The sequence below is a fragment of the Zonotrichia leucophrys genome, chromosome Z, assembly GCF_028769735.1.
Source record: "Zonotrichia leucophrys gambelii isolate GWCS_2022_RI chromosome Z, RI_Zleu_2.0, whole genome shotgun sequence".
NCBI classification, from domain to species: Eukaryota; Metazoa; Chordata; class Aves; order Passeriformes; family Passerellidae; genus Zonotrichia; species Zonotrichia leucophrys.
The window spans coordinates 29,041,899-29,068,829 of NC_088200.1; the positions used below are offsets into that span (position 1 = coordinate 29,041,899).

The following is a 26,931-nucleotide window of genomic DNA, read 5'->3' on the forward strand; positions in this document are numbered from 1 at the left end:
TACTGCAAACCGAGCAAAATAAGAACTAATTCTGGAAATCTGTGGTATAATTCAAGTTTGTACTGAACTACTTCCAACGCACCTTTGTCTTCCTTTGCAGCACCATCAGGTTTTTCAAGCAAACTCAAGTTCAAAGTGGTCTCCTGAGGTTGAGATGAGGGAGTTTTTTTCTTTTCATTTTGCTGTTGGTTTGAAATCTTTACAGCTGGATTAAATACTGGATGTTCCTCAAGTGCTGCCATTTCTGTCAGAGAGAATATAACTTATACCCATGAACTGCTTAAGAAACAACTGCAATAATTCATACTGAGTACCCAAAACCAGAACTAGTGAAATTTTACTGGCTTTTTAGAATGTGACCAAGAAAGAAAAAATTCAGAAAAGGCTTCATTTCACAAAGTGGAATAAAAGGTAACGAAATTATCTTCAATTCAACCTGACTCCAAGACTTAAGTGCCTAACAAACATGCAGACCAGAAAACACAGGCAACTTGCATAGCTCTACCTTGCTGAATTCTTCTTATTTTTTCTTGTGCTGCCTTCTGGCCTTGCTTGTCTTTGTCTTGCTTGGAGATGCTTGCTTGTTCTTTTGCTTCTGAAAGCTTGGCAGACAGATGTATATACCTCTCATTCTATTTCAAACAGAATTATTAATTACAAGATGAATATGGTATGCTTGTCACTTTCAATGATCTTAATGACAAAGTGCAGTTTTTTTACCCTTTATACCAAGCTTATGCAATTAGTTTTTATTTAATTAACAGTCAAAATCTCCCAGAATTTGATAGTAACTTGCTCAATCTCATGGAAATGTATTTAAAATTTTTCTTTCCCAAACACGACATTCAACATTTTCAACGCAGTACAAATAATAAGGGAAAGGAAAAACAACTTAGAAAAGAGAAGCTTCAACAGGTTTTCCTTCAATACCGTGATACATTACTGGTAACATAAAACGTTTTCAATCCCCAATTTATAACACACAAATTTGTAACAAACAGATCCACCATATGCAGATGTACCAGACATATCAGTTTTTAGAAAGACTCCCATGAAGTATTATTCCGTCTTACTGGGTCAAATTTTTCTTCATCTGTCTCTTTCACAGACTCATCCTTCTCTTCATCACTCTGTTGCTCGGCATATTGCAAAATCCATTCCTTCATAGTCAATTCTTTCTCTTTCCTCACATTTGTTTCCTAAAAGCAATATAAGTTAAAAGTAATGATAATGTATGTGAAAGCAATGCTTTCTTCTGCCAGTACCTAGGAACTACTATAAAGGTTTTATACATAATATACATACATACATATATATATATAACAAGAAAGAAAGCTTTCCCAACCAGGGTGAATATCGCACTATACATCTAAATAGATCTTAACACTAGAATAACTATAATTACAATAAGGAATGAAACCCTTTGCAGGGCACTTTTTTGTTTTAGATTTGATCTGGTTTAAGATTAAATGCCCACAAAAATTGAAACACTGACAGCACACAGGCAAACTTAAACCCTCACAAAATCGTATGGAGTGCCACATATACATAAACAGAATAAACCCACTATAGGATAAAATTAAGAAATTAAGCTCTAGAATTATAGAACGGCTTGTGTTGGGAGGGACCTTAGAGGTCATCAAGTTCCACCCCCCCTGCTATAGGCTGGGACACCTTTTACTAAGCCAGGTTGCTCAGAGCCCCATCCAACCTGGCCTTAAACACTGCAAGGGATGGGGCATCAGCAGCTTCTCAGGACAACCTGTTCCAGTGTCCCATCATTCTCACAGAAAAGAATTTCTTCCTGATAACTAATCATAATCTCATGAGATTCCCTGCGCTTTACCACAAAAATGAACTATGAAGAACCTTCTAGACTCAACAGGAAAAATACCTTTAAACTGCCATTCCACTAAAATTAAAATGCAGGTTTACAATTATTAATCACACAACATTTTCATAAGATTTCCACATCAGCGCTGGAAATCAATGCAACTCCTGTATTTTAGAAAGTTTTATTGTCTCTTCCCTCATGACCCAAGTAACTACTGATTAGATTCTCAGATTACCTTAGTTCCAGGGCCATTTTCTTTCTTTTTGTTATCTTCTAAGTGAGGTGGCATTCCACACTTTGACACAGCAGAACAAAATTTTGCTCTAGGTTTCTGTTCCTGTTCTTCAAATTGCTGGCTAAAACCTTCAGGCAAGGCATCTTCAAAATAAAAAGAGAAAAAACATGTCACAGAAAATAATGATTACAGGAAAATACTTTAAACTCTGTTAGGAACCAACTAGAAGAACACAAACTGAAATAAAAGTTAGGCTGTAGCATTTATATAAAATAGTTTGTTTGTTCGTTGGAAATTCACAGAACTCCAAGTGTAGGAATGGGAAGACCACAAGACTTCGTGCACTAGAATACAGAATCAGTCAGCCATGCATGTGGGAGAGGAACACTGTTGCAACTACTAGTCCTAGAGGAACACTGTATTTAATTACTATTGTGAAGTAATAATGCTACTGCTTAGCAGGTCCTATATCTCTTCTGTCAAAAACTATTTTCTGTAACCACACTCACCATTGGGAAGGTTTAAACAAAGCCAATCAAGTGCAGAGTGAAGATCACCCCCATATAAAAGTGTATTTTTCATTGCTTCTTCAATATGTTCAGTCTTGAAAGAGAATCTTTGTAAAGCCATGTACACATCCTATAAATAAAAGAGCTAAAAAGATTAGGATTTAATCTAGCAATCTAATATAGGCTTCCAAAGTTCTATTGCTCACATATCAGAAAGCCAGCATTAAAGGGAAACAAATACCATGCGTTAATGTAACAGAAAATTCTGTTTTGCATAAGTAATATTTTCTTTTTAAATATGCAAGCATAGGTATCAATAAATCTAGATTCCTGCCTCTCTCTCCACAATGTGTTTTCTAGCTAAATAAAGACACACCTCCAATTTTCCAGGTTCATAGAGTAAAAAATGTAGGAGACCTAAAACATTCAGATTAAGTATTATCCCTTTATCTTGTCTGAAAGCTCTTGATTTTAGTTCCTGAATCCATAAAAATGTGCCTTTCTTAACAAGCATACTCCTTGATTTCAGTGACTAATCATTAATATAACTACTGAAAAGCATGCTGTATTGGCTTGTGCCACACACAATATAATTATGTAATACACACAAGGGGAATATGACGACAAAAATTACAAAAGACAAACTATTCTAAATGAATAATAAAAGACAAGATTTTGAACTGTACCTGTAGTTTCTTTGCAGTTAGTCTTTTGGAAATCATTCCCTTGTCCTCATTTTGGTTTTTATGGTTATTAATCACATCGATAATCCTTTTCTCTAAACTACCATTTATCATTACCTGCAAAGAAAAAATGAGTTGATGAAAGTTAAACTTCGGAAGTTTTTAGGACATGTCAATGCACTTCACGACTAAGGACGTAACAATGCAGAAATCCCTCTGCCGTTCCAATTCCAATATTTCAAGCTTTCTGTAAGTGGCTTAAACATCTCTTACAAAAAGGACACTTTCTTCTGCAAGTTATACACTTTCACTTGAAATAGAAGAGTTAATTCCTTATTACCAAGAAAGCCAATTTACCTTTTAAAGGAAATTTAGTATGTTAAGGGAAATATTGTAAGCAAAATAAAATTTTACAAAAAAAAAAAAAAAAAAAAACAAGGCCTTTCTCTTCTGCTCACATAATTTGAACATCAAGATGCAATCTGTGACATCCTCCTTCCAAAACACCTTTAAAAATAAATTTAGTATAATAATTCTTATGTTTGAAACTTTTCTAAAACATGAACCTATCTTTAGTTGCTACTAAGTTTGTTATATAAAATCTATATTCCTTCTCTGACAGGAAGAAAGATCCATATGCACAGCAGAAGCCCAGACCTAACTCCTAAAATAGTCTTGCATGCAAACTATTATTTGTTATTTTTTTTAAAAAAGACATTATCCTACTGTGGTAATTTACCCCTATTGCTTAAAGGACACTCAAAACCCTAAACAAAATCAAACTCTCAATGGTCAATTGTCTCATATATTAATGCAGTTTACATGCACAAACTAATACTGAAAAAGATCTGAAGAAATATTTACTCAGAAATAAAGCAGTACTATGAAAATCAAAGTCGTTTTATGTAAAGAAGATACTTGCCTTAAGAACAGATTTATCTAGATTTGCAGCAGCACTGGAATCTGTTGTTGAACCAAAACTGTAAGTTTTTGGACCTGCAAATTGCAAATAACCATCAATTACACAAAACCCACAGAGAATATTGTTTAACATAGCTAAAGCAGACCTAACATAACACAAATTAGTGCAAACTACCACACTAACTTGCCAGAAACTTGCAGGTACTTAACAACAACAATAATCAAGAAAGGCCTTGGACAAAGAATAGTGAAGAGGGCTATGACAAAATATAAAATTCAAAGGGTATAATGTGAGGACATGGGATTGACTGCTCACTCTCTGAACACTGAAAAAGAATTGCCAAATAGGGAAGCAAAATGATAATTTCAAAACAAAGTAAATGGTAGTTTCAAAACAAGCAAGGCTGTTGAGGATTTTTTATTACAAAGTGCATAGCTATGTAACAGAACCCTTTGCCACTAGAGCCATGGACTGTAGATATTTACCGAGGTCCAAGGGCAGAGAGAACAGGTTTGCAGTGAAGAAATCAACTGACATGGGAGAGCATTGAAAAAAGAACTACATATGCTTCAGGGAGGCCCTACATGTCTGATTTGTTCTTACCTAGCTATTTGCTTTTGTTCCCTACCTAGGAGAGAGCACTGGCTTACAGAAGCCTTTGGTCTGCTCTGGTCATTCCTAAATACTTTTCATTTAACAGGTATTAAAAAACCAAACTCTAATTCACAGAACTATTTCTTGTCATTAGAATGACGACACACAGCTTGCTGTAGAATCCCATCACTTTCAGAGCACGTGTACTGCGTCTGGCGCTGCTCAGGCAGAAGGAAACCGAGCAAGGCCATAGCTTCCACCCCTCTGTGCAGCTGCATGCTGCTCCAGGAGGCACAGCTACCTCCCCACAGGTGGGCTGGCAGCTCATCCGTGCTGGCCTGCCTGCAGAACAGCTCTGGAAGGGCCTGCTTTGAGACCACACCAGCTTTTGGTAACTGCGCTTCAGAAAAAGTACGGTCCCCTCTAATCAGGAGACACAAACAGCTGTCAGCACGCAGGATCTACTCACTGGCATTTATCAGGGGGCTCTTTAAAATTTACCAAATTAGCTTTTATTTACGCTGACTGATTTTTCACCACAACCTGAGAGAGAAGCAGGTTATTTTCTGAAGAGGACTGAGCATCGTGGTTATTGGAGGAATGGAGGACACAAGAAATACACAGAGCCCACATTTGTAAAAACAGAATGCATGAATAGGTTCAGGAGGCTTTTATTACCAGATTACAAGACTCCTTAACTAGTGGGAAACTCAGATGCCCTGGCTATTGCATGATTTGCCCATGTCTGCAGCAAAAGCTGCTCTAAATGTTATATGGTATCTGAGCAGCTTCTGGCAAATGTGGCTTATTAAAAACAGGCATCCCACAGTGCTTCAGAATAATAGTTTTTCAAACTGCACTCAGAATAGCCATCCCTCATCTTATCTACCACCACAGAAGTGCCTCCAGCCCTGTAACAGGTCTTTCAAGGCAGAAAAAATCACCCAAAATAATCCCCAATCCACATTATATTGATTTTGATAATATACAAAACAAATACATCAGAAGCTCTGGGAAAGTGCTGTCCAAACAATTGCTTCACAGGAACTGCTGATAATCTAATAACAAGACTTTCTGTAATTAAACTCAACACATCGGTCCCACCAAGACTTATCTGCTCAGGGACACCCTGACAGCAGAACCACAGAATCGCTGCAGTTGGAATGGACCTCTAGAGATCATCCAGCCCCATATGGCAGGATCAGCTAGAGCAGGGGACACAGGAATGAATCCAGGTGAGTTCTGCATATCTCCAGAGAGGAAGACCCTGTGACCTCCCTGGCAGTCTGTTCCAGTGCCCTGCCACCCTCAGTGTACAGGAGCTCTTCCTCCTGTTGAGGTGAAACTTGTCGTGTTACAGTTGTGCCTACTGCTGTTCATTCCGGGCACCACTGAAGAGAGTGGTGGCATCATCCTTTTGGCACGAATCTTTGAAATATTTATATACATTTATGTGGGCCTCTCAGTCTTCTCTGCACTGGGCCACCTCCCTCAGTCTCTCCTCACGAGCAGCCGCGTCATCTTTCACTGGACCCCTCGCATTTGACCATCATCTTTCTTGTGGGAGGAGCCCACAACTGGACACAGACACCAAACGTGGCCTCATAAGGGCCAAGTAGACGGGGAAGAGTCCCCTCCTTTGACCAGCTAGACAGAAAAGGCAGGCTGTAGCACATGAAGAGCGGAGCAATTCCAGCTGCCTCTCCCGACGCTGGGAAACACCAGCTCCAAAGGCCGGCCCCTCCTGGTAACGCCGCGGTCGCGGCAGCCGCACCCCCAAGGGCCCCCTGAAGGCACTGCCCCTCCAGCCACGGTACCCTCAGTCCCCCTCCGGCACGGCACAGCGGGGCACGGCCGCTCCCGGGGCTCCGCGGGCCGCGGTACCTTGCTTGACACGCGGTTCCTTGGAGGCGGGCGCTGGTCGCGGCTGGGCGGTGCGGCTGCCGGGCTCCGCGGCCGCCGCCACCCCGGCCTGCGCGGCGCGGGCGCGGGCGGTGGCGGCGGCGGCCGCATGAGCCGCGCTGCCCGCGCGCTGCTTCTTGTTGCGGCCGCCCATGGCGCCCCCCCAGCTCTGCGCGCGCGCACATCCGGGCACCGCGCTCGGCGCGCCGCCGCCGCCTGCCATTGGCCAGCGTCCCCGGCGCACGCGCGCGGGCCGCGCGGCCTGCGTTGGCTTTTCGCAGATCGCCTTCCGGGGGGGGAAGGGCTACGTGTGCGCCAAGGGGGAGCTGCGGAGGAGTTCGGCATCGGGACCGGGACCCAGACTCGGGCAGAAATCGAGATCGCCATCGAGCACTGGCCGTGTGGGCGGCTACTGGTGCCAAGGCCGGCGGGAGCCCCCGTCATTCCTCAGGGGGCGGGATCGGAAGCGCCCTTCTCGCGCGAAGTGTGCGCCCTGCGCGGGGCATTGTGGAAGCGCGGCGGCTAAGATGGCGGAGGCCTTTGGGGATGAGCTCTTCAGCGTGTTCGAGGAGGACGCGGCCGCCGCTGCTGCTGGCGCCAAGAAGAGCAAAACGGTCCCCGCCGAGGGTGCCAGGAGGCCGGGGTAAGGGGCCGCTGTGGCGGTGGGGTGAGGGCTGTAGTGCTGGGCTCGGCTTCTTCCGGCGTGTTTGAGCTGCTGAACCCCTGGGGACTTCGGGACCGTGTGTCAGTATCTGAAGGGAGGGTGCTAGGGGGTTGCAGCCGTGCTCCTGATGGTTGTGCCGAGCAATCGGACAAGAGGTATCAGGCCGAAACTGATGCGCAGGAAGTTCTACCTGAATGTGAGGAAAAACTTCATAAGTGTGTGGGTGACTGTGAACTGGAACAGATTGCTCAGAGTTTGTGGAATCTCTCTTACTGGACCTATTTAAGTCCCATCTGGATCCGCTCCTGTGCCATGTGCTCTAGGAGCGACCTGCTTGAGCAGGGAGGTCGGACCACATGAGCCGCTATGGTCGCTTCCAACCTGAGCCGTTCTGTAATTCTGTGACCCGTTTTCCCAGGATCCCTGGCTCTAAAGCTGTAGCCAGCTCTGGCTCTGTGGCCTACTGGGAAGTGTGGGGACCTGGTGGCCAGCTTGTCTGGGAACTGGTTTGAAATCCCACAGCTGGTGTTGTGGGTCAGGTTACCTGGGTTGTTCCCCAGGTGCAGTGGGATCACACTTGCCCTTAAGAATTTTTTTTCCTTGACAGTACGTAAATGAAGGAGGCAAATTTTAAATTTTTTCTGTGTTTTTGTTTCAGGAAAAGATTGGAAGAAAAACCTTCAGTACCAGCCACAATAGTCAAACCAAAAAGGGAGGCTGAGATTGATAGTACTGAAAATGTCATTTTGGGGAAAAAGCCGAAATTGGAAGATGTTTTATCAGATGATGTTAAGTAAGTGCTCAGCTTAATGTGTGAGATAGTCCTAGCAAGCTGCCTTGACTAGCCGTGTGCCAGTTGGGAACAGCTGATATGAAGGAGTTTTGCAGTGTTTTCCTGTAAAAAAGATGAATTTGTGCAGGTTTGGTTTTCCATTATCTGTTTAAGTGAGAAAATGCTGCTAGTGCAGCCTCAGCAGTGATGAAATCTGGGTATATGTAAAATTATACTGCACACCTGTAGGCCTTTGCAGTAGAAAATGTTCATGACTTTGTAGTTACTCATTTGAGTCGGTGGTTCGTGGTCAAAGGCATTGTGTTGATTTCACACAGAGCAGGAGATGAGCTGGAAGCACATGGTAAGAGGCAGGCTTGCTGTGTACCGTGAGCTTGAAAGACATAGTTGGCTTGCAATACAGGAAAAAAAATTGGCAATTTGACAAGGCTTTTGAGGCATGTAAGGTGATAACTGCATTATCGTTTGGTCTTTCATATAACTTTTGTAAAGTTCACTGTCAGATTTCTGTGAGAAGTTCATGAGAAGACTTCTCAAAACACTGTAGAGAGTAAGTGAATAGAAGCAAAACAGAGCCAGAGCCACTATTTTACATAATTTTCTGTGTTAGTGGTATCAGTGGAATGTGTACATCAGAAATAAACAGTTTCATGGAAAGGGACTCCAATCCCTTCTCATGGCCACCAGAGAAGGAACTGGTAAGTGAAAGAGAGGCCTTGTCCTCAGGCAGGTGCTTGGGATGCTTTAAGCTGCCCTTACTCTGTGTTGACTAGTAGCATGAGTACAGGTCTTGAATTTTGTTTCATTTTATCTTGAAAAAACTCCTCATTTAATCATAAAATTTTATGTAAGTAGATGTGACTCAGACGCTGTTTTGTGGTGCACTTTTTGAATCAATAGCTAAAGTAGGTTTATATGGTAGCAAAATTTTAACTTTGAGGTAATAATCCTGGTAGTAACCTCTGCAGCCTGTCTATGCCAAGACTGTACATCCGTTTTTTTATGTTGCAGTTAAAGCAGACGTGAAATTCAACATGTTCACTTTTATATAAAACAGTATTTTTTAGTACTTTTTGGTAATCCTAACTCATATCTTTTTAGTCTGACAGATCTGATGCCTCAGGTAAAGGTGCAGTCTGTGGAAACTGTTGAAGGTTGTACGCATGAGGTGAGTGCAGTGAAAAAGTACATGAAAAATTCAGACTTGTTATACCTAATTGTGTGTGTCATTGCCACTATAATAGTATTCTTTATTCTTCTTGCAGTTACTATGTCACAGAATCACAGAATTTTTTAGGTTGGAAAAGGCCTTTGAGATCATTGAGTCCAACCATTAACCTAGCACTGCCAGGTCCTCCACTAAACCTTGTCCCTAAGTGCCACCCTTACACATCTGTTAAGTGGCTTTAGTGATTATAACCACTTTTCTGGGCAGCCTAATCCAATGCTTGACAACTCTTTTCTAATGTCCAGTCTTCCTGTTCACAGTTTAAGGTCATTTCATATTCTCCTTCTGCTTGTTACCTCGGAGGAAAAACTGTCCCCACCTGGGGATGCCTCAGTGCTACAGAGTTGTTGTGGCCCAAGGGCAAGACCTGGGACTTGACCTTGCTGAATTTCACACCATTGGTCTTTGCTCATTGATCCAGTCTGTCCTGATCCCTCTGCAGAGCTTTCCTGCACTCCAGCAGATACAGTATTTCATACAGTATTTAAGACTGCGAGGAGTTTGAAGTCTGTATCTGACTGAGCGTGCACAAAATGCACTTGGAAAATTAGTAGGGTATCTTACCAGAAGGAGTTTCAATCATACTTACAATACAATGAGTGATTGTGAAAGAATTGATGGTAATATTGATGGGTTTCTGTATTCGTAAGGTACCCAAGAGCATTTGAGAAGAAAAACCTACTGGTTGGTACAATGTGTTTTTCTCTTTGTAGTGTGATCAGTGCATTGAAGTATTCTTCTATTCTGGTTCAAGTATGAAAGACTTTCTTCTAAAGCTGATTACTGTTGAAAAATACCTTTTGGTAAAAATGGAAAATTACATTTTTTCACATGCAAAGTAATAAAAGCTATCCATTTTCAAATGTGTTGATGGACATAAATACAAATTCAAATATGAAAAGTGCAAACTATTAATGCTTTCTTAAATTAATGTTTTCTTGAACCATCCTGCATCCATATATGACTGTCAGAAAGAGTTTGTGTGAAAATCAAATGTGTAAATTTTAACTTTCTTGTACTGTTATGTCTTTTTATATTCTGTGCTATTTTCTCGATCTAGCTCAAGTTAGTTAGGGTCACATTCAAGGGCTCCGTATCATCAGACTTACATAATGAAGGAACTATATACACTTGCTGAGCAGGGTTCTAAAGCTCGTGTGTGTAAATTTTTTGTTATTTTGAGATGTCTGTTAAAGGTTTGCCATCACTTAATGACTGAAGAGAGCTTACGTATTTAAAGTGAATAAATAATAGATATTGGCCCGGAATGGGAATGTTACCAGCATAAATACAGTGTATTTGGAAAGGGATTATCAATGTGAGCTCAGTAATTGCTTCGAATATCCACTGGCCAGAGCACTTGATGGTGTTTTGGCTGAAAAGCTACTGTTACAAGGCAGATGAAGAAAAAATGTCTCTGACAAGGCAGTAGGGCTATCAGAGGAGTGAGAGAAGCAGTGCTGCTTAGGTAGGAGAATATAAAGATTGATTGAAAATCTCTTGAGAGGAAGGAATAATCCTTTGACACATGAGCTTGTAGAAACAGGATAACAGAAATTCAAATTGATTTTCATACACTTCACATTGCCAGAAGTGTCACTGCTGTGGACACAGAAATCTGCAACGGTTTTTATTTTAAATATCTTTAATAGGTTGCGCTTCCAGCAAATGAAGAATTCACAGGTCTGAAGCCAAGAACTGGAAAAGCTGCAAAGGTATGTGGCAGATTCCATTTATTTTTCTTTTTGTACGTGCTTTACATAGTAAGTGAGAGTAGAGGGAAAAATTATGTACTTTGTCAGTAAGATTTGTAAAAGATGGTCTGTAAGAAGCAAAATTCTCTATTTAAAATTTGGCAGAAAAAATTATGTGTTTGAATGAGGTGGATAGGCTGTTATGATATTCTTTCTGTAACATCAGGCAGGGGCAGCATTCTAGTTCTCTTCTTAAGCTGATAAATGAGTGAAAATTCAGTCATCAGGGCAAGACTTTTATTTGCTATGACAACAAGACATAAGCAAAGATCTTAGGTGTGATATAAAAATACTTAAGTACAAAGTCATTGCATAATAGTGGGTTAAGATCAGCAGAAATTACAAGTGTCTCCAGGATTTAATTTGACTCTAATTTGCACACTAGGACAGTCAGAAGAGTAGTTAGATATAGGTCTGTCTTAAATTTCTGTAATGTTTTTGCTTTTTTCTTCTAGGAGTATCCGTTTATTCTTGATGCCTTCCAGAGAGAAGCTATTCTTTGTGTAGATAATAACCAGTCTGTGTTGGTGTCAGCTCACACATCAGCTGGTAAAACTGTTTGTGCTGAGTAAGTACTTTTCTAACAAGCTCTAATGAAAGAACAGTGTGATGTCCCTTCTGTCACTTTCTTGAACCTTCAGCAGCTGTTGTGTTGCAATTTCTTGATACAATATTTAGTCCACCAATGTTAGAATTGAATTGTCTATTCTTGATTGTCAAAATTACATCTTCCATCATTTAGTGAGTAGTGGAAGGCCTAATTTGTGATTAAGCTTAGCTTTTATTTTTAAACTGTCAAGCTGTTACTGTATAGATTGAAATGGGAGTTTCTTCAATACAGATTTCTGTAAATCTTGAAAAAATACCTTTGTTTTCTAGCTCCTGGCTAGAAGAAGTCAGGACTTTCTTCTGTGGTTTTTTTTTTGCTTTGTTAGAAGCAGTGGTTTGGTTTAGTCAGCAACTTCTCTGTCAGGATTTGATTCAGACCTGAAATAAGAAGTGAAATGTACATGGAGATATATTAGAGCATGGGTTCAAATAATAATAGTTTTGTTGTGACACAGTTACAACTACATGTACTCTTGTTTCCATAAAAATCAGCTGACTTGGTCTTTAAAGAGCTTTCACTCTGCAGAGGTGCATGTGTAGTTGCACTGAATTTAATAATCTGGATAGAAGGTGCTAGATGTATTAGAGCATGGATTCGAATGCTGTGTATCATTCTCTTGGTGTTCTGAATTGCACAATTTATTTTGTTCTAAGGCAAAGTAATACACTCTGTCTTCCTGACAGCTGTTAGTATGGATATTGCAGCAGTTTAATATGGATATTGTTTGAATACAGGTATGCGATTGCCCTGGCTTTGAGGGAAAAGCAGCGTGTGATATTTACAAGTCCAATTAAAGCTTTGAGTAACCAGAAGTACCGTGAGATGTATGAAGAATTTCAGGATGTTGGTTTGATGACTGGGGATGTCACCATTAATCCTACAGCTTCTTGTTTGGTAATGACAACTGAGGTAAGACAGGCATTAATTCTTGATTGGTGTTTTCTTCTCTTTTTGATTGGGGATGTCTGCTTTTAAAAAACTAAAATGGCCTAATTACGCTTGAAAATGTTCAAAAGTTCATTATGACTCATTTGAATGTTTTAACTTTTGATATTTAAAAAGTTAGGTAAATCTCTGTGAATTTGTGGTTTTGAACTGTAAGTTGGGAACTTTTGATTCTAATGTGGAGAAAGTCAGAATTTAATCTCCTGAGTGCTCAAGACACTGAGTCTTCTGTCAGTGTAAAATGCTGAAAGTCTGATTTCCTAAATCCTGTGGTCAGTATTTTGTTCTAGAAGGGCAAAATCATTGAAGGATAGCTGAGTTGTTCACAGTACGTGCTAGAACTCTGGGAATAGGTAGCTTTTCACCTTTGTTAACAAAGTATTGTTTACAGAGCTTTGTTGTATTTCTGTTGTAGAAATGCAGCCATGAGTTGAAATTTTCCTCTTTACCTTTACCTCAAAGGATGGTATGACTTTGGTAGGGAAATATTAAAAAGATTGAATGATTTGATTTCTGACAAAAGATGTCCCCTTAATCACAGGGAGGTTATCTGTTAGGATGAATTAAAAAGACGTCTTGGCAGAAGTAGATCTGTAGAGCTGTAGCAATTACCTGACAGTGGAAGCTTGGAGAAATATGTTGTCTCATTCTTTCACGTTTCTCCTTTCAGAGAAACCAGTTTTTGTCAAGTAGCGAGATTGTTAGATTGGAATGAACTTGGAAAGCAATCTCAAAACCTATCTTTAAATGCTTTTATGTTTTTTGCAAGATATGATTTCATATATCCATGTAAAAGTGAACCAGAAATTCTGGCAGTTTCTTACTGATGTCCATGTAACATGACTGTTGTTATTTCACGTGGAGGGACTCAACTTTTACTTCCTTTTCTAGATCTTGAGAAGTATGCTTTACAGAGGTTCTGAGGTTATGCGTGAAGTCGCATGGGTTATTTTTGATGAAATTCACTACATGAGAGATACAGGTATCCTATATATACTATTTTTCTTTTCAAATCTTGGTAGTTTTTTCCCAAGAACAATTCCTTTTTCTTTTGAAGAGTTAAGTCTAATTTTCCCTTGTAAAATCTGTCATCTTTTTGTATAAATAATTCATAATTTATTTCTGGCTGAATTGACATAATTATTTCTTGTAGTTTGTATTTTCTTCACCAAAGCAGAAATTACTTTGATGCATTTTATATACCCCACTTGTGTAAAGAAGATTTATTTTATTTTTTTGTCTTAACTTGTTTTTAAGCATGCTTGCTGTTCTTTGGCTTCAGGAATGAGAAATTGCTCTGATCACATACATTTCCCATATGCTTTTCCATTTTCAGAACGTGGTGTGGTTTGGGAAGAGACTATTATTTTGCTTCCTGATAATGTACATTATGTATTCCTTTCTGCAACTATTCCAAATGCCCGTCAGTTTGCTGAATGGATCTGCCATCTTCACAAACAAGTAATATTTTCAATATGCTGTGCCGCTGTGCGTTTTGTCTTGTGGCTTAATACTGTGTGTTTGGTTGATAACTGGGCCTCTGAGTATCTTTTTAGTAATTTTCGTGCTTTCCTGGCTTCTCTAGCTGTATTCCTACTTTTACAGGTGTACTGGCTGGTTCTTCTGAATGGCAACATTAGAACTGTTTCTTAATGTTTATTTTCCCCAATTATTTAGTTACCTGCCTGTTTTAAGCAAACATTATGAATTATGAAACATGGTGAACATGCAGTGATTTTCTGAGGGCTGATGGACAAGAGGTTATTAGGTGAATTTGGCTGAGGAGCTCTGTAAAAGGCCATATAGAAATCAAAACCAAATCTTAAATTCATGGGAAATACTATATATGGTTGCAAGCAAGTGAGAGAAGTGTTATTTAAGAAATCTATCCTGTCCTGTGACCTTTAGGTTTGATAGCAAAGACTTTGTGAATTGGAACTGGGGAATTTCTTATCAACAGGAAGTTGGTCCAATTTAAAAAATATTCTGGCGATTGATCCTTATGTTGTTTGTAATGAAGGGAGTATAGTATAAAAAATGTCTTTTTAAGTTTGGCACAAAGCCTTGACTTTGTTTTGCAGACCATTGGATTGTGAGGTTTTTAAATGCAGATTTATGTAATATTTAATGTTTAAAGGAAGTGGGGTTTTTTTCCCTAAACATGCTTTCTTAATGCATCAAAACCTTAAATGCTCATGAAGGTCTACTGTGAACCTTTCTTAGGTGTTTCAATAATGCTTCAGGCTTTTTCTACAAAATACACATTAACAGGTTTTCCTTTGATTTTAGAAGATGTTAATATTTCAAACCTGCTTAGTAATGCTGAAAGAAATACTGTCTGTCTTTACTTTTATTAATCAGAAATTTTTGTAGCCGACTTGTATTCTAAAGCATTTGTGAACTTTCATTTTCTTAAGCTATGTCATTAGTACAAAATCCATAGTCAAGAAAGAAAATTTGTTTTCTTAGTTTCTAAAAGCCTTACTTTCTGATTTTAGGAGATTGTATTTTTAATAGTAATGTATTGCATTTTTCATCATGCAAGTGATATTACAGTGCAATTATGAAATATTTATGTGAATTTTTTCTTTATAGCCTTGCCATGTGATTTACACTGACTATCGACCTACTCCACTGCAACATTATATATTTCCAGCAGGAGGAGATGGACTCCATCTGGTTGTTGATGAAAATGTAAGGAATGCTCAGTTTGTCTGAAAGATTGTTTTCTTCACTTAATAGTGAAAAGCTTGAGCTCTTGCAAAATTTGGATAGGCAGTATAAAGGATGTTTTTGTTAAGTATATCTCTGAATTGCTTTTAGATTTTTGGAGTCTTACACAAGAAATTGGTTTTGTTATCTAATGTCGTGCAATCAGCTGAGTAATACTTCCCTGAGATGTCTTAAGTGCCCACATCCCTGTTTGTTTTCCATAATTCATACTGCTTTTTGTAAATCTTCAAAGTGGTTGAAGTTCCTTGTACTGTTTCTCACTCAAAACAAAACATAGTGGCATGTAAATTTGACTTTAGTTCAGGGACAAAATATTTTTGTTTCTTTAGCTGTTTTTGAACTAAAAACTTGCTTAAGATTTATCATTAGCTCACTCAGCAGTTACTAATGCTGCAAACAGTAGTGCAGCATTTGAAAATACTCCTTCATTGGGCAGTGTAGTTTGGTGTGGACATTCCTAAAAGTCAGTTTTAGTACTGTGCCATTCAGCAGGTCTGGCACGGCGGGTAGAGTGGTGGATAGGGCAATGAGCGTTAACTTCAGAGGCACACCAGTGCAATTCTGAGCTGTGACACTGGCCTAGTAAACTCTCTTGATGCCTTATGCATTGTTTTTGTCCTCTTATCTGTGTATATGTGGGGTATTGGTACTGACTGTGCAAAGCACTAAGTATGTTTAAGTGGGCTGTGTAAGTAACTATTTACAAAGTTTGTGCTTTATGTCTAGGGAGATTTCAGAGAAGATAATTTTAATACAGCAATGCAAGTGCTTAGAGATGCAGGAGACTTAGCAAAAGGGGATCAGAAAGGAAGGAAAGGAGGAACAAAAGGTGAGTTTGAACCCATTCTGAGGTAATTTTTGGTATGAATTTTTTCAAAATTCTATGCAAATTGTGCTTGTGTCTCAATTACTCCATAAGATACTTTTTGTTGTAAAATTTAATTTAAATTAATGAAATCTTTCTGTAGGTCCTTCAAATGTTTTTAAGATTGTGAAGATGATCATGGAAAGGAATTTCCAACCTGTGATTATTTTCAGCTTCAGTAAGAAAGACTGTGAAGCCTATGCACTTCAGATGACAAAGTTAGATTTCAATACAGGTACAGATAAATCCATTTGCATTCTATTCACAGATTCAATTTGATATGAAATACTACTTTTCCTGTTGAACATTTTGTGTAGAACCAAGAGGAAAATACATACCACTTTTTTCATTTATTATGCTGGTGCCTTGAGCTGCATTCTGTAGGAAGGTATTGGTGCACAGAGTAATTGGTCATCATCACAGTGTCAAGCTGTTCTTTGATTTTAAACTCTGTTTCTTGCTCCAGTATGCCATTTATTGTAATAATAACACCAGAATTCCTAGAAGATTCTCTCTATAGTGGGAGAAGACTGATCATAGAAAAGTATTTCCCAAAATTTTCATGTTACATTCATTAGAAATTATCCTTGCAAAGTCTTGACAACTGTATAACAAACCACTAGTCTTCTTTTTCTCAACAATGCAATCCAGTTTTCTTTATTTCCTTCTTCCCCTTACTTCTCAAAGTAAAAACCAGAAACAAAGATGATTTTTTAAATTTTGGCTAAGACCAAGCTTTGCAAGTAAGTTTCAGCTCAGTGCTTCTTGGAAATCTAGAGTTTTAACAAAAATAAGGATTTTTTTTGTAAATTTGTTGTACTGTTTCGTGTTTGTGAGCTGTTCAAGGTTCTTGCCTGCTTATTTGCTCCAGTCTTTGCACGTTTTGGTTTGGTGTGGCAGAATAATGCAGGTGTTTCTGGCAGAAAATTTAAAGATATGTGTAAATGCAGAGGTGTCTTTTCATGTTTTCTTGAGAAGCACACCTTTGAGTGTATATTCTTGATATTCGTACTACTTAGTGGTAAGGGTGTAAACTTTTAAGAGTTAACAGGAAAGAGCTTCTATATCCATGCAGACAGGGATTAGTAGGTAGTAGAGGAACAGGACAGATTTAAGAAATAGGGAGCACATAAGACTGATAAATCCCAGGCTTGAAAGTGGCTGATGTTTGAACTGTTATGAAAGGTTTGTCCTAGTTTTCTTTTTCCTGATCTTCTGCTTCTGGTTACCATCTGACTCCTCTAGTCTTATTGAAGTCTTGATTGCCTGACCAAGTGTGGGTGGTTTTGTGTAGACTTCACAGTATTCCATTCAATTTTTATTGTACACTTACGTAGATATTAGAATGTGGTACCACTTTATTTACATCTGGTATTAGCCTTCTTCATTTTGTAACAACTGACAAATTGCCTTCTTAGATGAAGAAAAAAAAATGGTTGAAGAAGTCTTCAATAATGCAATTGATTGTCTCTCAGATGAAGACAAAAAGCTTCCTCAGGTGAGTGGAGTTTGAAAAAAATTCTTTTGAATTTTTGAATTACTGCTGAATTACAGAGTTGAATTACTGCTGTCCTGTTTTCTGCAACTTATAAAGTTGTGGGTGTTGTATAGGGGGTGGGTACAGAAATTATAAAACTGGGTAATCTAATTCGTTTTGCCAGGTTTTAGTATCTCCTGCATTGCTTTTTGTCATTATGAAAGAGGTGATAAGGATTCCTTCCACTTGCAATTCCAGCAGATGATGTATGTCAGAATTAACAGTGGAGTTCCTACCCCTTGTTTCATTTTTTCCAGTTATGTTGAAATAAACATGAGAGTTTGTAAAGAGGTAGACTTGGGTTTAAAAAGTCTGGAAATAGTGCAAGTGGAAGTGTTGTATGCCCTTACCTGTTACTGATTGTTGAGGCTTTCAAAAAGCTGCATTGCATTGATGCATCTCCAATCTAATTTATTGTATCATGCCTATGCATAGTGATGTTTTCCCATCTCTGCAGTGGAAAAACACAAGCTTCTAAGCAAAATACTACAAGATTGAACAGGTAGTTATTTTATTTTAAACTGGGGAATAGTGAATTACATGAATGCTAAGGGCCGTGTTGAGGCTTTCCATACAACTTTTAGTAGCAAATGCTAAAATTTGTTTGCTGGTCTTTTGTATCTTTCTTCCCAGGTTGAACATGTGCTTCCCCTTCTGAAGCGAGGAATTGGTATTCATCATGGTGGTTTGCTTCCTATATTAAAAGAAACCATAGAAATCCTTTTCTCAGAGGGCCTAATAAAGGTATTTTTCAAGTCCATCTGTAGTTTGTTGTGAATATGAGGCTGGTAATCCTAAATATCCAAGCATGCCTTAGCTCAGGGTATATGCTAGTATTACAGTAGAGATCTACACAATTGCAGCTGTAGTTTTAAGTGTTCCTGCTTTTATTTACAAGTATTTGAACTTTCAGTGTCTAACTTAAATACTTTCTTCAACTATTTTATGTTACATCTTTCTCCTATAAATGACTGCGGACATTGACCAAGCTGATTGTTGGTTGTACTAAGGACAAATACTCAGAAAAATATAACCCTAGGTGAAAGTTGTGGTGGTTTTTTTGGATAGCTAACTTCTGTTTTCTTCTTGCAAACTTGTATATTGAAATTAATTACTATTATTGGTTAATATAATTTGCACTCCCATTATGTTTTCTTTCTGAGTTTTTCACATGGACCCATCTATTTAGTTTTTTTGCTTTCTCAGGAGAAATAAGGAAAGGCAGAAAGATGGTTTGTGTCCAGTTTTTAAGTATTGAATATGACTGTGTTCCCTGTATTGACTGCACAGATATATTAAAATCCAGAGAGGTTTTGTGTAGCAATCTCTGACTATTTTTGTGTTTGCTTGAGATTCTCTTTTTTGCTTGCTTAACTTCAGTCTGTTTATTTAGGCCTTATTTGCAACAGAGACTTTTGCTATGGGAATTAATATGCCAGCCAGAACTGTGCTGTTTACAAGTGCCAGTAAATTTGATGGAAAAGATTTCCGATGGGTAAGTGATAGAGAGATTCTGTAGAATAATTGAATTATTTAAACCTTATTAGGATTAAATTTACTCTTAATGTGTTCACCTCCATGTCGTAGAAAATACTTTTTCTTTCAAAAATCTTTGTGTTTCATCCAATCATAGTTAAACACAGATTTAGGAAAATAAGGTTCCTCAGATTATCCATAAGGTTGTTTATTAGATACATCAAAAGGGAATTAAATACAGTTTAGCAGCAGTCACTGGATTATTCTATGACTTCTGCACACCTTTTCCAAAACTGTAATGCCCAGATATTTTATTCTGTATCAGAGAACTCTGAAGAATAAGTGGGCTTCATGTTCTATCATAGTGATCACTAGTATTGACAGACTCAAGAAAAGAGGTCATTGACTTTGCAAGAGTATTGTTTTTTTACAGCAGGATTTTTTTGCGTAATTACAAAATTTTAGACATTAAAACTTGGCATGTGGTTTACTTAAAATAAAAATGACGCCTTACAAGTCATCACAGCAAAGCTTTATAAGAACCTTTTTAAGGCTCATCCTTCGAAGGTGGGAAAATTGTTTTGAACAGACAATTGACCTGTGCAAGTTATGAAATAAACATTTCTTCAGCCTTATTTTAGGCTGTTCAGTTTCACTATTCATTTTGACTGTGTGTCTGTAAGATCTATATAAGAATGAGTTTGCTTTGAGATAGAAGAAATGTGTAACTTCTGAAATTATTTAGCACAGTTTGCTTAAGTAGTTTTTAAAATCTGACCTAAGGTGAAACTTGAGGAGTTGTTGATAATGCAGTTCCACAGATGACAAAACCCTTGTTTTATAACTTGCTGAGACATAGGTAAACAGTTGTAGCTGCCTCTTGTCCATGTCCCAGTTGTTTTTAAACTCTTCAATTTCACAGTTAGAAGGCATAAAAATTCTCCTTTAGCAAGTATCTTGTATTAATGTTACTCTTGAATAGCCTGAATGAAATCATGCATTATTTGAAGATGACTGAGATGCATTATCAGTATGTTGAAGATCTCCACCATGCTCAGCAACCTTTCATTATAAAAGATATTAGTAAAATGGTTTTTGTGCTTACTAAAAATGGTGCCCCAGGATACAGAGTTATAAGAGTATTAGTTAGCTTTTACTGCTGACTTACATTGTTCATAGTCATGGATTTATATTGTTCTTTCATGGTAAGTATGACTAATGAAGTCTATCTGTGATAACTGTTTGAGAACTGAGATAACTCTTCTTTTTGTACATCATGTCACTTACTGTGCAATGGTAATCAGCACAGTATGAGTTCCTGCTATTTTCTTGATGTTTGTTAATTTCTTTTTCTCATTTTATTGTAGATATCCTCAGGTGAATACATTCAAATGTCAGGTCGTGCGGGACGCCGTGGTATGGATGACAGAGGAATAGTAATTCTTATGGTGGATGAAAAGATGAGTCCAACCATTGGCAAGCAGCTTTTGAAGGTAGGAGAGACATTGTTTTGTTTCTGTTCTCCCAGAAGATTATGCTCACTTGAGTAATGTTATGTGGAAAAATTATTCACCTGAGACAAGAAGATCATGCAGGTAGAAGATGACAGCTCCTAAAAGTAGCTTTTAGTGAATTCTCATAGGAGTTAGTATTGTGAAACAAAGTCAGAAGACTAATATTATCCTTATTTCTATGAAAGTAGTATCATCCATCTTTGTATAAAAGGGCTATCTGGCAGGACAAGTAGAACTCTGTGCTGTTTTCCTGGTGATAGGACTACTACTGAAGTAGTCTGTTTCTTGCTGACTGCCATCAGTTCAAGGGTTATGATGAACTAAGAAAAGCTTTTAGCTTTCACGGGAGTTACTAAATTATTTGGTTCTGTGATGAAATAAAACTTTGTTAATGGACTGTCAGTATGATAGATGAAATGGATCAGGTCACGCAAAAATGAGCTACATAGAATAAAGAAGAGTGAAGTAGCTGTCAGTGTGCAAAAATCAGCTTTAGAGAAATTGACAGTTCTTGCAGAAAATATTGAAGTTTGGAAATTAAGAGGTTGAAAAATCACTCATGGTTGAGATGGGCATTAAATTACAGGACTTCCCCAAACTCTCATGGGAGTTGTTACAGATTACCACAATAATACCCTCTTGCTTTATAATTTGAATATGAAACATGGTACTCATTACGCTTCTATTTAAATTCCATGGCAAAAATAACCACAAAGAAATATCTGTTGTGTGAGTTGCCTGTCTTAGGCTGCTTACATTAATTGTGCAGACATGCTAAAATTAAAAAACTTGGGGAGTTACACTGCGCTCTGTTTAGGAGCTTGTAGCCTTGGTGCAAGTAGCAGGTCATTTGTGTTAAAACAGCATTTGGAGTATTACTAGACTTAGTATAAATTGTGGGAATCATCTCAAATCATCGTCAAGTTACGTTAACAAAAGGCATGGAGTTGTTGCCAAAAAGAAAGGAGATGCAAATGCTTTTTTTCAGGCAAATTAAGAACAAGGGGAAAAGTACCTACGTGGCTGCTGTTAATTATGCCGATGTGGATTCTTTGTTCTGTGTCTTCATCTGTCAGTGCTACCTGTTAATATTATAGTATATCTGAAAATACGTACATTACATGTACCTTCTGTACATCAAAAAGGTGGTATTTACCTCCTTAAAGTCTGAATTTTCATGAATGCTGCATTATAGCTAACTACTCAGAAATCAGTAAAATAAATTTTAGAAATATTCATAGTATGGTAGGCTTAAATTTTTGTGTTAATTTCTTGTCGTGATTTAATTTGTGTTTTGTCAGTGAACTGTACCTACACTTATTTCTTCACGTGCACTCTTAATGCATGTGCACATCTCTGAGATGTATGAAGACTAAGTTTTTTAACTGTGTTTTTGTCAGTTTTTAAGGCTGTTGAAGAAAACAGATATAATTTTGTGTCATACTTACTTTTAGCTGGAAAAGACAGAGAATATATAAAATGAGAGAAGCAAAAGAGAATCTTTATAAATAATATTTATAAAAAGTCCCCAAAAAAGGTTAATTTATATTAAATAATTGATAATGGCTTAAGAAAAAAATTGGTATTTCAAGTATTTATCTTCATACTTTAAGAGATTATAAGCTCACCCATTCAGAAAGTGGGTTTTTTTTAAAGTTTGAAAATTCAGTAGTCTGAGAACTATAGAACTTGATTTGAGTGAGTTAAGATAGAGGAAGAAGGACTAGATTGCTTACTTAGTTTTTATACTATTTTTGCAGGTTTTGTCTAGATTTTAAGGAAACAGTAAACAATATTTCCTTCATTGAAACTACAAGACCTTTGATTTTTCCTCTTTTTGAATTATAAGGAAATAAATGGGAAAAATAATCACTTTTGCTATGTTAGATTTTGCTTCTTCCCCACTGATCTAAATAAACTAATGTATTTCATTAATTTTTGACACTACTTCACTTGTAAGAAAGATTGACTTTTAGAATTTTCTGAAAAAGGTCAGAAGTGGCTACAATGAAGATATTGATGTTTCTGTAGCTTCTGTAACTATTTAGCCAATTGCTGTATAGGCAGTAAACTTAAGCTTATATGAAAGGAGCAGTATCACACAAAAAAAACCCCTCTTATTTTCGTTCTTAAATACAAAGCATCTAGAGGAAATTCCCTGTCAAACAGGCCAAGAAAATCAGTACAGGCTAAAGTTACATATTATACATTATATTTACATAATATGTACAATTCATAGTCATCATTAAGTATGTTTCAGATTTTCCTTACTGATGGTATTTGTTGGTAGTAAGATCATGGTTATGGCTAGTGGTAGTATTCTGCTTTCAGGATAAGCTAAAGATTTATAGGAAAAAACTCCAGAAGAAATAAATTAGCCTTCTTGAGTGTGACAGAACATTTAGATAGAACATTTTTGTCATAGCTCTTCAACCCTAATGTGGGGGTGTCTGATCCAAACCATTTCCTGAACACTAGAGCAAAACATCTAGGAATCGTGTAGTCAGCTGCCTCCTGCTGTGGTGGGTGAAGTGAGAGCTTTGAGACACTTGGTACCAGCAGCGTTGCTGCAGCTGTGCTGCTTGGCTGTGGCACTGTTCTTGCGACATTGTGTACAGTACTCCAGACTTAGATTCAGCATTCCATTCTTAGATGGAGTCCTTACCAAGGGAGTTCTGTAAATATTTCTTAAACTCAGTAATGTACATTTGTCTTCTGCAGTGTAAGTAGCTTTCTTTGTTTATCCTTAGCATGTAATTGACCACTGAGTAGTTAGTAAACTGGTGGCTTGCATGAATCTGTAAACTCAAATGCTTAGAGACTATTGGGGCAGCTTTCTGAAGATGGTAAATTGTAATTGTGCATTTGCATGATACTAAGAAGTATTCAATTGGAATTTTTTTTTTGTTTCCTTTCTTAAAATCTTCTTTTCCTTACTTAAAAGCTGCTTAGGTAGGAGGTTATTGTGTTAGCTTAGGCAGGAAGTTTTGATGCTAGATAGCCTTCGTAACCAGTGCAGCATCTCTCCCATTGGAACTTGGCCATGCTACAAAGATGCATTCCTACAGACAGAGTTGAGTTACTCAACATTGTTAGTTTGTTATGTCTCTAAAAGACAAAAATCTTGATCATAAGATTCTAACATAATCTCTAATCATGTTATCAGAATAGGTGATTGTACTCTGAAAATGTTGTACATAAGTAGGTTTTTGAACTTTGAATTTGAGGTATTAGTGCATTGCATCCACTTACCTTATCACAGGAAGAGAAAGATGGACTGAAAAATTCAAAGAAAACATAGAATCATCAAGGTTGCAAGAGGCCTTTAAGATCACCACATCTAACTGTCTGCCCAGCACTTGCCAGTGCGAGCCCTAAACCACTAAACCATATTACCCAGTGCCAAATCCACGTACCTCTAGAACACCTCCAGGGATGGTGATTCCACCACCTCCCTGGACAACCTGTTCCAGTGCCTGACCACCTTAACAGTGAAAAAAATTGTTTTTAATATCTAATCTAAATGTCCCCTGTCTCAGTTTAAGACCATTTCCTTGGGTCTCCTTCCTGTAGGCACACTAGAAGGTACTGGACCTCACCTTAGTAACAGCCTCCTTTCAGGCAGTTGTAGCGGGCAGTGAGGATTCCCCTGAGCCTCCACTTCTTGAAGATAAACACCCCCAACTCCCTCAGGTGTTTCCCATAAGACATGAGCTCTGGATGCTGCATGAGCCTTGCTGTCCTTCTCTGGAACATGGTGAAGCACTTCAAAATCCTTTTTGAGTTGAGGGGCTCAGAACTGAGCACAAGACCCTGAGGTGTCCCCTCATCAGTGCCAGTCCTTTCCCCAGCCCTGCTGGCTACACTATTTGTAATACAGGAATGCAGTTGTCTGCCAGGGTAAAAAATACTTTAATACGCTTTCTTGTCTTTTGTGTATGGAACATTAAGTGCCCCAATGCCAAGCTGTAGAAGACACTCCACTAGCTACATCTAGTTCCTTGGCAGGACCTTCATTTTATAGAGCTGGCTGTACTGGCCTTATTTGGCCTCTATGCTGCTGTATTAGAAGTCTCGTTGCATTTTATTTTAATTCTTAAATAGTTTTATTGTACCAGACAAATGAGCTCGACAGCAATTCGGACAGTTCAAAAGTTTTCTCTGCAGACATCAGCTTAGCATGCTATTTAATTGTGCTATGGTACTTTGGTTTGACTCAGAAGTTACTTCTAGGGGGGAAAAAATACCTCCAGAGTTGAGAAATTTACCAAATCGTACAGCAGGAGAGAAATACTTCACCTGGAAGTAGGCACTAATACTGGTTGAAAAAGACATTGCAAAATCTAAAGGAACAGATTGTTACTAGTGGCTTGAGGACAGTAAAATATTCTTCTAAAGTTGTGACATGGATGAGAATCACAATGAAACACGTATTTAAGATACTTTATAAAATGAATTTAGATAAAAATAATTTTAATGTGAAACAATTGTTTTTACTGTAAACTGCCAACATTTTCTTATCCTTATGAAGCATGCATTGCAGGAATTTTCCAGGCTTTGATTCAGGAAGGTATTTAAGTCTAACCTTAATTTTAAATTACCTTAAAGTCAACAAGATTCTAGCATGAAATCACAGAGATCAGGGAGATGGATAATCCAACACCTTTGTGAACAGAGCCACAGTTTTGTATATAATTATGCAAGTCAGCAGATGGAAGAGAACAGCAAATAGCTGTTCTTGCTGATGTTTGCAACCAAAATGTAGGAAAATGAGGAGCATCAAATGGTGTATAAAATGGTTTGTCATTCTTAAACTTCACCTCAGGATTTTCAAGAGCCTATAGGACTAAGCTAATAGGTTATATTTATTAATTGTGGTTGCTGCTTTAATACCACAAAATATTTCAAGTTTTATTAGTTCAATCTGTGGAAAGCAGTTTTCCTCCAGATTTTTGGAAAATTTACTTTGGTAAACTCATCACTGCGAATGTGAATGCATTTTGGCTAAACTAGATTTTTTTCTTTGCCCTCATATTCTTAAAACAAAAAGGATAGGTTTGAGATGAACAGATGAGAAGATACTTTTTAAATTTTAATTTGATATTAGCACTTTATAGAAGTATACTTTATATAGGGTACACTTTTCCTTTAAGTTAAAACATGCTGCATATTTACTGAAGTTGTAAAGTGTCATAAAATAAATATGTCACTGTCCTGATAGCTATAGTGACAAATATGAGGATGTCAGCTAGTTTGTTCTTGAAGATTGAGATACTATTTGCTTTTTCCAAAAACAAGGAGAAGACCAGAATTTGGAGTTACCATCCTGAAGTGAAACTAATGATGGCTACAACAGTAGCCTACTGTTTGAGAGAGGGTAAATGACTAAAAATTTCCATCATTCAAAACTAACTTGAGAAGGTAGTATTTGGAGGCGGGAGAAACAGAGTTATATTGTTTTGCTTTTAAGTCTCCTGTTACAGCTGGAGCATTTGTTGAATGCCAGCCTGAGGTATTTTTGCCAACAAAGCCTGCAGGAGCAGTATTTTGCCACCCACAGTGGCTTCTGTTTGTCCTGGTGTGACTGCTTTTGGGGCAAAGCAGTGAGCCAGATTGGTAATAAATTTGTGCTTAAAATAGCCATGTACCATTTTCTGTTAAAAACAAACTCACAGTAGAGTTTTTAATTGATTTTACTGTTGTGCTAATGTACCTCAGGTTAAATCTGCTATCAGTGTAACTGCATAGGGTTTTTTTGTACTTCTGAGAGAGACTGAATACTTGTGTGATTATTTTATTGCTGATATATGGAAAAAAACATGTTGCTGTTTCACAAGAGGTGTTTCTGTGTCTTACAGGCATGTCAAGCAGTCACTTTCATTTCTATTTAATAAGTGTTTTAATAGAAATTTGTGATGGTGGCTATTACAGACACCTTAAGTCTACCTATTTTCCCCTTATGACAAAAAAAGGGAAAGACCTTTTAGTTATTACCAGTTTGTTCTGTTCTTTGCTTTTTCTGTGAAGTGTTTTTGTTATTTTCTTTCTGGAAACTCATTGATTCCATTTATTTCTGGAAACATTGATAAGCAAATGAAACTGTCACTGGACCAAAATGGTGTCAGTTATGTCC

General features: G+C 37.9%; 2 protein-coding genes across 4 annotated transcripts in view; one reads left to right on the forward strand and one right to left on the reverse strand.

Moving 5' to 3' along the window:
* DHX29 (DExH-box helicase 29) overlaps positions 1-6,833 on the reverse strand; it is a 28,835-nt gene extending 22,002 nt beyond the window's left edge. Inside the window, exons 1-8 of one of the 2 annotated variants that reach the window (XM_064735864.1) lie at positions 6,662-6,833; positions 4,184-4,257; positions 3,265-3,378; positions 2,579-2,708; positions 2,070-2,212; positions 1,074-1,199; positions 506-632; positions 83-244 (exon numbers count right to left, since the gene is read on the reverse strand). In XM_064735864.1, the coding sequence (XP_064591934.1) occupies positions 83-244; positions 506-632; positions 1,074-1,199; positions 2,070-2,212; positions 2,579-2,708; positions 3,265-3,378; positions 4,184-4,257; positions 6,662-6,833 (1,048 nt within the window). Of the gene's footprint in view, positions 1-82; positions 245-505; positions 633-1,073; positions 1,200-2,069; positions 2,213-2,578; positions 2,724-3,264; positions 3,379-4,183; positions 4,258-6,661 lie in introns of those variants that run through there. The other variant, XM_064735865.1, reaches the window with a different exon arrangement.
* A 118-nt stretch (positions 6,834-6,951) lies between these two features.
* The window catches only part of MTREX (Mtr4 exosome RNA helicase), a 42,514-nt gene continuing 22,534 nt past the window's right edge, over positions 6,952-26,931 (forward strand). Inside the window, exons 1-15 of one of the 2 annotated variants that reach the window (XM_064736908.1) lie at positions 6,952-7,322; positions 8,002-8,136; positions 9,238-9,304; positions 11,017-11,079; positions 11,574-11,686; positions 12,463-12,637; positions 13,565-13,655; positions 14,010-14,134; positions 15,269-15,367; positions 16,133-16,235; positions 16,375-16,506; positions 17,690-17,769; positions 18,442-18,552; positions 19,202-19,303; positions 20,652-20,777. In XM_064736908.1, the coding sequence (XP_064592978.1) occupies positions 7,207-7,322; positions 8,002-8,136; positions 9,238-9,304; positions 11,017-11,079; positions 11,574-11,686; positions 12,463-12,637; positions 13,565-13,655; positions 14,010-14,134; positions 15,269-15,367; positions 16,133-16,235; positions 16,375-16,506; positions 17,690-17,769; positions 18,442-18,552; positions 19,202-19,303; positions 20,652-20,777 (1,638 nt within the window). In that variant the 5' untranslated portion in view covers positions 6,952-7,206. The remainder of the gene's footprint in view (positions 7,323-8,001; positions 8,137-9,237; positions 9,305-11,016; positions 11,080-11,573; positions 11,687-12,462; positions 12,638-13,564; positions 13,656-14,009; positions 14,135-15,268; positions 15,368-16,132; positions 16,236-16,374; positions 16,507-17,689; positions 17,770-18,441; positions 18,553-19,201; positions 19,304-20,651; positions 20,778-26,931) is intronic. The other variant, XM_064736907.1, reaches the window with a different exon arrangement.